The 13,010-nt window shown below is 49.7% G+C and overlaps 1 protein-coding gene across 2 annotated transcripts in view; it reads left to right on the top strand.

Annotated features, from left to right (window-relative positions):
* Positions 1-12,587, top strand: part of Trpc7 (transient receptor potential cation channel subfamily C member 7) — a 129,570-nt gene extending 116,983 nt beyond the window's left edge. For both annotated transcript variants that reach the window (XM_051172049.1, XM_051172042.1), the window contains 4 exons: positions 1,924-2,145; positions 2,956-3,036; positions 9,694-9,769; positions 11,797-12,587. In XM_051172049.1, coding sequence (XP_051028006.1) covers positions 1,924-2,145; positions 2,956-3,036; positions 9,694-9,769; positions 11,797-11,966 — 549 coding nt within the window. In that variant the 3' untranslated portion in view covers positions 11,967-12,587. The remainder of the gene's footprint in view (positions 1-1,923; positions 2,146-2,955; positions 3,037-9,693; positions 9,770-11,796) is intronic.
* Positions 12,588-13,010: the final 423 nt, after the last annotated feature.

The raw sequence follows: 13,010 nt of genomic DNA, 5'->3' as shown, positions 1-13,010 counted from the left end.
AGTGCAGGCCAGAAAACTCAAGGTAAAATGTTTTCTCTGTGGCTGAAAGCTGACAGCAAGGCCCATGCCCAGCTATGGAGATTAGAGATATTTCTGGTCAATGTCTGGTATGGCTAAATGTCTTCTATGGATAGTTCCTTTAACTCCTCTAGCAGGTAATTCTATAAATCAGGTAATTATTATGCTAATCCCACTTTATAAATGAGGCAATTGAGGTCCAGAATGGCTAAATCAGATGCCATAGTTTCACAGCTAGTAAGGACCATGGCCAGGATTTGAACCCATGCATGTTTCAGTATAGCACCCTTCTTCTAGTCTCCCTGCTATACCAGGAGTAACCCCTATTCTCAGAGATTCTAGTCTACAAGATCTCTACAAGATCCATGTGTCATGCATGTCCCAGTGTGGACAGGCCAAATGTAGAGCCTTAGCAACAGAAAGCAAAGGGCAGCCCGCTGGCTATCGGCTTCTAACCTAGCAGTCCATCCTAGCAGGCTCACATAGGCACAGCCTTGACAGGCTCACATGTGCCTTGCTGTAGAGCCACTGTCTGTGCATTCACTTGATGCCTACCTCAGAACAATGTGAAGGAAGCGGTGCTAACCACACTGTATGGATTCCCAAGCTCACGTTGCATAATTAAGAGACTTTGAAACCAGACATGTATGATTCCAAACCCCATCTTCAAATGAGTGAAAGTATACACAATTAAAAATAAACTTTAAAGCTGGGTGTGGTGGTGCACGCCTTTAATCCCAGCATTCAGGGAGGCAGAAGCAGGCGGACTGCTATGAGTTCGAGGCCAGCCTGGTCTACAAAGCGATTGCAGGACAACCAAGGCTACACAGAGAAACCCTGTCTCAAAAAAAAAAAAAAAAAAACCAAATTCATAATTAATAATAATAAATTTTAAGAAAAAGCAAACAATAAAACAACTGTTGACCCTGTTGACCCTCATCCCTTACCTGGCCTGAGGCCACCCTTCTAATACAACAAGGCTCCAGGGAGCTTGTTCATAGAAAACAACTCCACCACCAACAAACAGCACAAACTCCCAGGGCCACCCGGCAGTCCAGACTTGACAGCAAGTCGGAAGAAACAAATCTTCCTTTTAATCTAATGCTGCTGCCAGCAAAGGGAAAGTGGCTGCAGTACTTCCTACCAGGCCACAGTCAGGCTTTGTCAGAGCATTCCATAGGCCTGCCCTCCTAGCATTCCCTGCCATCACTCTGACCATTAAAAGACACCTTGTTGTCCAATATTGTGGCCACTAGCCACAAGTCCATGGAGCACTTGAAGCTAGCCCCACACTGAGGCACTTTGCATGTATAAAATTCACGCTACACCTCAAAAATCTAGGGTGCAAAAAAATATAAAATCTGTCTCAGTAACTTTTTTGTGTGCGGTGCTAGGTATTGAACCAGGGATTTGATATTCTGAGCATTCTGTAGCACCGAGCTACGCCCCAGCAGTAATTTTATAACAATGGCTGACTGACATGGCACCCATTTAGATCAATTAAATCAGATACACTGATGAAATATATTTTTTCACCACAATGCATCTCTGGGTAACACTTCTAAAAGATGACTAACTCATGCTGTGGTGGCCAGAGCCGTAAAGCTAGGGAGCAGAAGCACAGAACCACAGAGAAGATGGTGGGAAACACTGGTGATGCCACCAGTGGAAGGGGCACAGCACTGGCTGGGGCTTTCCCATCGGGAATGCCAAGGCAGGTGGAGAGCTTTAAGGGTCTGCTTGCACAGGGCCTTAGAGCACGCCCCTGCCATGGCAGACAGGACAAACATGCACAGCTCTGTCCAGTGATCTGCTCCAACGGTGTAGACTCAGTCCACTGTACTCTCACTGTGCTCAGATGTCATTGAGGCCTTTGACATGTGTGACTTGTCCCTTGTTCTGCAGGAAGATGCTGACGTGGAGTGGAAATTTGCCCGAGCAAAGCTCTGGCTTTCCTACTTCGATGAAGGCAGAACTCTACCTGCTCCCTTTAACCTAGTGCCAAGTCCTAAGTCCTTTTATTATCTCATAATGAGAATCAAGATGTGCCTCATAAAGCTCTGCAAATCTAAGGCCAAAAGCTGTGAAAATGACCTTGAAATGGGCATGCTGAACTCCAAGTTCAGGGTAGGTAGCAACTGGTTATGGAATCAGAAAAGGTGGAGGGCTGTGGGGGTGGGGCTGTGTGTTTGATTCCTTCCAGCAGAGGCCCCTGAAACAAAGCAAGCCAGCTGTGAGGGGCCTTTGCCATGCAGAATCTGCGGGACAGCACCCAGGGGACTGTCCCCAAATCCTCTAGAGAGATGCTTTGAGTTCAAGCTGCCTGCTGCCTGGAAAGACTTTGACCCCAGCGAAGTGGCTCTCAACTTTCCCAATGCTGTGACCCTCTAATATAGGTCTTCATGTTGTGGTGACCCTCCAATCATAAAATTACTTTTGTTGCTACTTTATAACTATCATTTTGCTACTATTATGAAACTGTAATGTAAATATATGATGGGCAGATGGTCTTGGACAACCTCTGAGAAAGGGTTGTCTGACCCCACAAAGGGCTTGTGACCCACAGGTTGAGAACTGCTGCCCTAGAGCATGTGGAGGTAGAACGCAGCCAGAGGGTGATCTGAGAACAGGTCCCTGCCCACTCCCTCCCACTTCTGCCACCTCAGTGCTTACTGGCACAGCAGAACTGCTAAGGGGTTCTAGAGGAAAGGCACAAAACTCAGGGCTTCCTGGACCAAATGGGCCAACAGTCTGCTTCCATGACAACCCTATAGAAACTTAGTTCCCAGGAACAACACTCTAGGAAACCAAGCCACTTCCAAATCCATTTCTAAGAGGTCCCCTCTTAGACTGGCCATGTATGTAGATATTACTCAAGTCCTGCATATGTGTGTGTGTATGTATGTATGTATGTATTTTTTTCTTTCTTTGTTCCAGAAGACACGCTACCAGGCTGGCATGAGGAATTCTGAAAACCTGACAGCAAACAGCACTTTCAGCAAGCCCACCAGATACCAGGTAACCACCCTTACCTAATTGTGGGCAGAAGTAGATGCCACCAATGAGTCTAGTCACGTGACTATGTGAACACAGAGCAGAGCTGCCTTTAGTGCACCTGCTGTATGCCATTTTCTGAGGATGTAGACCGGGCTCCTATCTTAGTGTCACTTTTAGCGGAAGAGACAAATAACACACACATAGCACATGGCATCAAACTGAAAGAAGTCCCAAGAAACAAAGAGTGAGGTTAAAAGCAGAGAAAACCAGAAAGGCCTGGCTGGACGGGCATCTTCATGCAGTGGAGAGCTGGCCAAGACCTCAGCCAGGAAAAGGAGACAACCATGGGAGAGGAGAGAGATGATGAGGCCAGCAGGAAGGCAGAGCCCTGCCACTCGGGGTAGAGACAGTATCACATGTTCTCTAGGAAGGTCCAGGAGAGGAGGATAACTATACAGGGAACAGAAATGCTAACACTGTACTTAGCTTTGGTGATCTGAGAACAGCTCCCTGCCCACTCCCTCCCACAGGTAAGAAGGATGCATGTGCCTGTTGCTCAGATATAAGAGACAGTGTTTTCAGTTGGAGGATGTGAGTGGGCAGTGGGAAAAAGCAGACACACACAGTGTACCGTCTGGACATGTAGCCGATAGGACCTGATGCTGGGTGGGCACAGGGGAAGGAGTAGCACCTCGGTGACTCCTGGTGCATCCTAAGTGGCCAGGTGGATCTTGGGATCATCACTGAACACCTGTCCTTAAACTGCCAGCCTTCAGATACAGATGTTACAGAACGTGGGGAAAGCCCTCCGTGCTTGCCATCCTTGTATCCCTTCTGGAAGCCAGGGCTAACCCTTCCTTCCAGTTTGAACAGCTCTTGAGCAGCAACAGACGGTAACTACAGGTTAGCTGTTAGGACATGCAGGCATTCGTCCCCTGCCTCTCACTCCTTACGAGCCTAATTTCCCCTGGCTGTAATGTGACCCCTTTGAGCTGAAGTGAGAAGGTGATGTGTCCCTGGTGCCACCTTCCCACGGGGAACGCTTACAGGCCTGGCATCTTCCTGACACAGGTCTCTAGCTGAATGTCCTCGTCTGGGGTTCAGAAGCCAGCTAGCTGTGCAGTGGAGAGGACTTTAATTGTACAAGTAGGAAGCAACTCAGCCTTCAAGGCACTTATGGTGGCATCAGATGAGATAAGCTCAACACTGCCAGTGGGCAGATCTCTAATTTAATTGTGCACAAAATGGAGACCACCCAGTTTGATCAGCTTTGAGCAGTTTTACAAGCTAAATCCTCTGACCAATGGAAGGCTCCCACTTCTCAGCCACTGAGGAGATAGAAGCTCCTAATAGAAACATGGTCTTGGGAGGAAGCAGCTGCCGAAATAAAGGGAAGGGTGCCTGACTGCCTGTGAACGTCCTGCACCCAGATGAATCACAGCCAGCATTGCAGCCCTGTCCTGCCTGCCAGCCAGCATCACAGCCTCCATCCATCCAGCCTTAAATCTCCCAAGAACCTCTGGGTTTCCGCCTCTGGCTAGGGATGACCTTGGGAAGCTTTGCTCACTTGTATTTTATCAGCTTGGAGAAAAGCCCCAGGCTACTTATTCATCACAGAAAAGTACAAAGGCACCAGGAGACGGGGCAGAGGGACAGCAGGGAGACTGAACACCCTGCTTGATGCACCCGGGCACTCTGGACCAGCCGCACTGTATATCTAAGCATCTTTCTGAGCAGTAGTCATCTATTCAGGTTCTACATTAACCTTGAGGTAACCCCAGAGGACATTCTGGAAGCAGGCTGGACACTATTGGTGTCCTTTCCCCCAGGTTCTGTCAAAGTTTACAGATAAGAGAGCTGAGGCCCCACACCTGGCTATGACCCACCTGATTCTGAGAGCATGTCTCTTTCAGCACACACTGCCCTAGCACTAGATGTCATCTCTCTCCCTGGTGCTTCCCCAGGGTTCCCTCGGCTCCTGCTGAGCTGGAGCTTGGTGTTCTCTGAAGTGGGATCTGTCTGAACCTCCGAGCTCAGGGTGAGAATGAGGAGCCAAGGGCTCTTGAGCAGCATCCTGTTGTCAGCAACAGGCCAAGCCAAAGGATGGACTTGACAGGGACCTGAGCTGGTTTTCTGTTTGTGGGCCCACTGGAAGCCTTCCAAGCTGCAGGCTTCTGTCCCACAGCAGTTTCCAGGTGTGCAGAGAACCTGCAGCCCTCAGTCCATCTCCCCAGAGCGGCCAGCTCACTGAGTGTGTGTTCTGTCAGCCCTGTACACTGTGGTCGTTGGTAGAAATCCTGTAGAAGCCCAGGACAGCAGCCCTTGCTCCTTCCCTAGGAGTTCCCTGGTGGGTAATATTCTGTTTTAAGCTTCTTGGTCCTGTTTTGTGTGGTCAGGAAAGACAGTTCCTGCAGACAGAAGAGCCACCTTGGAATATGGCTTGTTAGTTTCCTTCGGCACTAGTTGCTTGTCTTTCATTAGGTCTTTTCTGACCTAGGCTTCCATGCCCAAGAGACCAAACAATGGAATGAGTCGTGCTGCTGATGAGATGGCCTAAGTGCACCTCCTCTCAGAGTTTCCATGTGGCCTGTTCCAAAAGTCTGTCTGTAAGGGGTACAGACACCAGATGCACACTCTCTGAGGGGAGCATTTCTCAGTGACAAAGCATACAAACCATGTCCTAAATACACCATAGAATCCACAGTCCACTATCCAAACAGACCTTAATCTTCATGACACAGTGTCTCCTTCCAATGGGTTGTTTGGGAAGGAGGGGGTTAATTCTGTTGTTGTGTGGGGGCAGTGGTTTGGTCTTTTGAAACAGGACCTCATGTAGCCCAAGCTGGCTTTGAACCTGCTATGTAGCTGAGGCTAGCTTTGAACTCCTATCCCTCCTGCCTCTACTTTCCAAGTGCTGGAATTAACCCCTGGCATGTGGCACCAACATTGCATGGGGGGATGGATAGCATTTTCTGGTTCATCTTCTAGCTGGCCTTTTCTGTGAGGCAAAACTAACAAATGAGAGACCAGCTGTCACGTGAGGCTTCTGCCGAGCACCGTGTCATCTGTGCTTCTGAAAGCTTCTACTTTCTATCCCTGAAAGGCAACAGCACCTCTGCCTGGCTCCACTTCATTTGCCTTTTTCAGTACATAGTACGTGTGCTCTTTCTTGGCTATGCTCTTGGCCACCTTAGCAGCACAAAGCACACTGGCCCCCAAGGAAAAGGATTGTTGTAATCGAGTAGTTATTAATTCTAAAAGGCTCTTCTATGGCCCAGATAGTTCCCCAATAACTGAGACTGAGGCCTGTTGAATTATTTAAATAAACTGTAAGCACAGTAACTAGGCAGATATGATTTATACTGATTTTCCTACCTAGTCTAACTACATCCCAGCTGCTCTCTCCAAGTCACTTGCCAGTACTCATCCTGCCTGGACTATATCTGTTCCATCAGGCCACATCTTCTCTCCCAATCTTCCTTCTTCCTTTCTTTCCACCCTTGTATTCCCTACCTGAGACCCGAACCCTGGGAACTGAAGCCCCACCTACTTCTCTTCTGCCCAGTTACAGGCTGTCCAGCCTTTATTAACCTAACAGAGATAATTGGGAAACTAAGTGAACACAACAAAGACCAGTGTGTGAGAGAATATACTCCTCTGGACTGCGACCAGGTCTTGGGGCCCAGAATTTAGTATTTGTTTATATAATATCAGATGAACTCCCTAGAAAGTGTCCCCTCCCACCTCCACCCAGAGGCCACTGACCCCAGGAGTCTGTGCTGGGGAAGTGTGTCCCTTGTGTCTAGATGCTAGTATTGTGTGACAGCCCCTCCTTAGTCACTGTGCATCTTATTTGCATCCACTTGAGTCTTCCTCTGCTGAGTAACACCACTGAACTTGCTCACCTCTGCTGCTAGCTAAAGACATGAAGGCAGGGCCAGGCCCTGGGGAGAGTTCATCCTCATGAAGTCAAAGGCCTCAGTGGAAGAAAACGAGAGCGGCTACAACTCAACACAAAGCAGCACCCTCCCTTCTTTCCACCTTCTCACCCTCCCCTGCAACACACACACTCTCACACGCAGAGGAAACTTTCTTTCTCTTTGGTTTTTTGGGACAGGGTTTCTCTGTGTAGCCTTGGCTATCCTGGACTCACTTTGTGGACCAGGCTGGCCTCGAACTCACAGAGATCCACATGCCTCTGCCTCCCAAGTGCTGGGATTACAGGTGTGTGCCACTGCACCAGCTAGCAGAGGAAACTTCTGATGACAGTCTTCCCCAGAACCTTCTGGCCTGAATGTCAAGGAGAATATGTTCCAACCATTTTATGCCTTGTGGTACACCCCTACCATCTTGTCCTTGCAGATCCCATGCTGTTTGATTTTCTACTCCTTGAACCCCTAGACTACAGAAACCCCACTCAAATCAAATATGCTAGTACCCAAAAATGGGCCATGTGGATTTGAGCCCAAAGAATATGAGAGTAGCAACTTGCTCCCTCTGCAGCAGCCACTGGGAGGCTGCCCATCAGCTGACACCTAGTAAGGCTTCCTTCCATGTGAAGAAGGGACCCAGAGACGACAGCCCATGCTCCCCTGACTGATGGGTCAGTTCATGAGCGATGCTTCTCACTCCCCAAACCACCCGGGGAATTGACCTTCTAAAGCAGCCTTGGTCTCTATTTCCGCTAAACGTAAACCTTGCCCTCCGCTCCTCCCCATCTCAGTGGCCTTAGAGAAGTCCCTGACACTCTGAACCTACAAGTCCTCATCTGTAAGTAACAGTCCCCCTGCGCCTGAGCTTCTGGGGAGGATGAGATCACTGCTGTGAATAAGGCTAACGTGACATGGTCTGTAAGACGCAGTGTGCTTGTCTGAGTTCCTTCCTGCTCCTCCTCCTCTTCTTCCTTTTCCTTTTCCTCTTCTTCCTGCTCCTGATCATCGTCGTCGTTGTCATCATCATTATCATCACCATGGAAGAATCACATGAGCTGGAGCCCACCAATTCAAACCAGAGCTTAACAGGCACATTTTGGAGTTGATCACAAGCATAGCCCTTAGAATGGTTTTAGAGTCTCAGTTTGTCATCTTCCATCATGAACAGCAAGGCCCTGTTACTCCGGAGTCCAAAAGTGGAGAAGCCGTTTGCTTGCTTCACTGAGACAGGGCCTCACTGTGTAGCCCAGGCCTAGAACTAGCCTAGGAAGACAGACTCCGCAGGCTTACAGGAGTGAACCCAGCAGGGACACTTAATTATTGAGGTTTGCCTTAAAAGGCAACTAACTTTAACTAAGCTCCCTTTCACTTAAGTCAGCCTAAAAATGTGCAACAGACGAATGTTCAGTTTCTTAGAATAGCAGGCACATAGATAACTGCCATTTTCTTCTGTGAGAACCAGTTAAGGGCAACTTTTATTTTTGTATGTGTTTGGCCTGTTTTCCAATAAAGGTACCAAGGGGTGGGTACATGTTCCTGTAACATACATAACCTGCATCTCGGACTAGAAGAATCTACTGTACACTTTGGACGCCGCAGATGAACAGTGGGTGGCTTGCTCAGGAGTTGTTCCCACCATTCAAGTCATAAAGCCACGGGGAGGCAAGCCACAGGTGCAGGCAGGGGAGGACTCCCTGGCTGACTAAGCTCACCCAGGCCCCGGATGAAGGGAACTTGGCTCAGTATAGGTAAAATCTTGGGACCACAGTCTGGAGACATCTCTTTGGTAAGGTGGTCCCAGCTGAGGGCTTGAAGAGACCGCAATGGTCAGAACAATGAGATGAAGCCTCCAGAGCTGTGATGCAGCTCAGTTCCATTTCCCTCATGATCCGAGAGAGGCTGGGACTGAATCCAGATCCACTGCAGGCTGATGCAGGAGATACTGCCGATGTCTCTTTGATTCTGGGTGTGATGGGGAAACCAAGCACTGGACAGGGCAGCCCCGGGGAGCAGGGACTCCCGCCCCTCTCCTCCTTACTGCTCATCTCTCAAGAGTCAGAAACCTCAGTTGGGGGCTATTTTTAACCTCTGTGATTTCACAGGAACCCTGGAACAACTAGCTAGCAAAATTCAAAATTCAGCTCCTCCAGGACTCCTGGCACTCGGTGCTATTCTTGTCCATTAAGTGTGGTTCAAATTTTGTTCACTTAAGGAAGACTTACCTGCAAGACAGCTGGAAGCTAGGGGCCAAGGCCCCTGCTTCACCATAACTGGGGCTACAGGGTCAGGCCTGCAGGCATCTGGGGAAATGGTCTCTCCATGAAGACCCAGAGGCCCAGCTGAGAGTGTGGCTGATGCCTGCAGCAACTCTCTGAGGTACAGATGACTTCCTCCAGCCTGGCCCCAGCTGATCTCATGAAAAGCATGCCGCTCACTGCCACTGTCATTCAGGGCTGCAGTTGCTTGACTGACATGACAAGACTTCCCAGAATTCCCTGTCTGGCTGGAGTAATACTGCGCCTCAAGCAGAGCTAAGGATCCAAGATGGCTCTCCCTCCATCTCTCCTTGGCTTGGCTTCCTGTCAGTGGGGAGTGTCCTTGCTTAGCAGGAAGGCTAAGCAGGGCTCTGCTAGGTCCGTCCACTGGGCAGAGCACCCCTGGGAGCACAATGGCCTGCCTGCTCATGTCCAGAGTGAGACCTTGTTGGCCGCACCACCCCTGAGCTTTTCTGTGCATCTCATTTCAGAAAATCATGAAGCGACTCATAAAAAGATACGTGCTGAAGGCCCAAGTGGACAGGGAAAACGATGAAGTCAATGAAGGTATGGGAGGGCCCTGAAGCAATTTTACTCTAAGGTTTGCAGGTCAGGTTCTCTCAGGTTGAGCCTGTGGTGTAGTTTGGGTTCTTCTGTCTTTCTGGAGAATTCCTTGATCTTCAGTGCAAGTATATGCATTCCTATGGGAGCAGGGCAGGACCCAAGGTCTTCACTTCCTCATTGCAACAGCAGCTGGTCCACCCGGGGTCTCTGCACTCGGTCCTCTTCTCAGAGTCTCCACCCGCTCACATCACCTCCTCTCCTGCCTGGCGTCTGTGGTCTCCACCCTAGCCAGTCTCCTAGGATTGTCACCTAAGCCAGCTGATCAGCACTTGATTCCACATGTCACCTAGGTTCCTGTTTGCTGTGTGACATAACTTTCTCAGGCCAGCCACTAGCATTGACATGTGGACACCATAGAGGCGTGGGACATTAGTCTGCCTCTCATAGGGATGGCATCCTCAGCTGGCTTCAAGCCTGTTGACTTCAGCATAGCCTAGCATCCCACCATTTATACCGTCCTGTGTGGCCATATATATATACACAAAATGGGGGTCTGCCTGTACCCCATTTTCAAAATCTGCCACTGGCTCAGACCCAGCTGCCCACTCTGTCTCTGTCCCAAGCTCTGTAACTGATAGGAGCAGTGTTTCTCTGAGGACCCTCCCATCTCGGGTGCCAGCTGAGTGCAGACCCAGTCTAACGCATCCCACACCGTAGCCGGGTCTGCGGTCCACACTAAAGAACAGCACGCACGCTGGACGTCCCATCTGCCCCATTCTCACCAGTCTAACTTAAGCAAGTATTCTTAAGTAAGAAGCAGACGCCTTATACCAGGTCATTAATCATGTGACACCCGGGATAAATATAAGTAAAAATAAATAAAAAAGACCCTTGTCCACGACTGGAGGCACCCTGCCTCCCGTCACTTGGGCCACAAGGGCTACCAGAAGGGCCTGGCCACTAGTGACCCTTTGCCTCATCTTGGGGTACCCACCATACAGTTTGCAAAGGGCAATGCTTGATCTAGCTGCTGAGAGGCTGAGCAGCAGCCCTATCTCTCCTTGTGGGTCCCAGTTATGAGATCACAGGGTGCCATGTCAGCCAGCCTCAAGTGGTGTGAGGCTGTGATAAACATGAGGGTAACGGAGACACAGTTTGGGAGTGGGTACTCAGATGTCATTTTAACTTAAATGATACCATGAGCCTGGGGCTTAGTGAGGCACCCTAATAAAAACAGGGGGTATAATTGTGTGTGTAAGATCTCTGCCCTTTATATATTTAAGCACACTGCATGAGAGATAAGAATAATATACCCCAAAACAATGGATTTCTGCCAGAATTAAGTCTGGTGTCTAAAATATGAGAAAAGAACCTTTCTATTCTCCTTTGTGCTTCATAAAAAGATTCTCACAGGCCCAGACCCGTTGGGCTTCTAACCATGCGGGTCACTATGGAAACAGAAAACAGAAAGTGACTGTTTGGTGGTCCCCTGTTAGGGGAGGAGGCAGCTGCAGGCTCAGGGAGGTCAGGCTGCTTCTAAGACTAAAGCTGCTCCCCACAGCTGGCCAGCCTCGAGGCTGTGTCCACTGTCTGTGCAGAGCCCTGCTCCCAGGTGTGCGGGCTTTCTCTCCTCTGCACATATCCACAGTACCAAACAGAACATCATGAAAACGCATGTTCCAGCTAACGAGCCCCTTGCTCACTCCTGACATCACCTGCACTGGCTCTGAGGCCAACATTAGAGCCAGCAGTGTGTGAAACAGAAGCCAGAAAACTCACAGCCCTGAATGCCATCCCTCCAAGCTGTGAAGGGAGAGGCTTTCCAGGAATGGGAGGAGGGGCTGTAAGTAGATGTGTGAGAAGCCAGCTGGGTGGCACCCCCCCCCCTGGAGCTCTATGGGTGCAAGGACCTTCATGATCCCAGCATCCTCCCCAACTCATCAACCGCAGGGCTTGACCTGCACCCACAACAGAGCATCTCCTCCCTACGACACGCCCCATCCTCAGCCAGCCCTCTTCTGTCCTTGTAGGTGAACTCAAAGAGATAAAGCAAGACATCTCCAGCCTTCGCTATGAGCTTCTAGAAGAAAAGTCGCAAGCTACAGGAGAGCTGGCAGACCTGATCCAACAGCTCAGTGAGAAATTTGGGAAGAATTTAAACAAAGACCACCTGAGGGTAAACAAGGGCAAGGATATTTAGTGACCTGACTGGCACCTGTGACTTCTACCAGCATTCCAAAGCCGGGCTAGACGTCCCAGTCCCAGCCCTGTTGGGGAGGGGCTTCCATCCCACTCCCCTGGGATACAGGGGGATCCACCGGCTCTGTCATGAGCACATGGCTGACATCTCTAGTCCAGGACCTGCCTGCCTGGACCCAGGATCGTGAAACTAGGCTGTCGGGAGAGAAAGCCACCCCAAGGAGGGAAGAAGTGCCATCAGACACACAAGACCTCCTGTCCAGCCTCAGTGGCCAAGACAGGAAAAGGCCATCTTGGATGCACACGTGTGCCCTCCCACTCCACTCAGGACTCCAGCTGTGTCCTGGGAAGTCAACCCTCCCCATCCTGTGAGCCCCCTTCTCATTCCTCCCCGCCATACACAAAAGCAGAACCGGGAGGTGACCTGTGACCTACTCTTAAGTGCCAGATGAGAACCCAGATAGCCTAATAGCTAAATAGTTCTATTTGTTTATATAAAAAAAAAGTTTAAAAACACTAAATCAAAAATTGTACTGTAGAGAAAAGTTGTCATTGTTTAGAGAACAACAAAATCCAAATAATGTATTTTTACCTTTATTAAGATTATCTTCTTGTATTTACTATTTTTACCTAAAATGAGAAGAAATAAAATTACCTCATAAGAGCCTGGGGATCTCTGTGGATGTGCTGCTGGGCCATTTATGAGTAGGGGCCTAGCTTTATGAACCCTCAGGTCAGGGATGTCTGGGAAGACAGCACAGAGCCCCAGAATCCACAGCCAGGACCCCAAGAAGTTTCTGGCTTCTACTCTCACTGCCAAGCCCCATTCCCCATTTCCAGACCTGACCCCAGGCTCTCCACGGTCAGGAAGGAAGAGGAGGCAGTAGTGGGGGAAGTGGTGAGATTGCTCCGAGCCTTCCTCTGGAGCACTCCTGCCCTGCTGGGTGTAGAAGGGAGGGCAAGGGTGCCAGGAATAGAACCTCACAGCTGAAGGGACCCTAAGCCAGAGGAAGAAGAGCAACCACCAGATGGCGCCCAGCCCCAA

Source organism: Acomys russatus, chromosome 3 (genome assembly GCF_903995435.1).
Source record: "Acomys russatus chromosome 3, mAcoRus1.1, whole genome shotgun sequence".
Taxonomy (NCBI): domain Eukaryota; kingdom Metazoa; phylum Chordata; class Mammalia; order Rodentia; family Muridae; genus Acomys; species Acomys russatus.
This window is presented reverse-complemented; position numbering and strand designations above follow the sequence as displayed.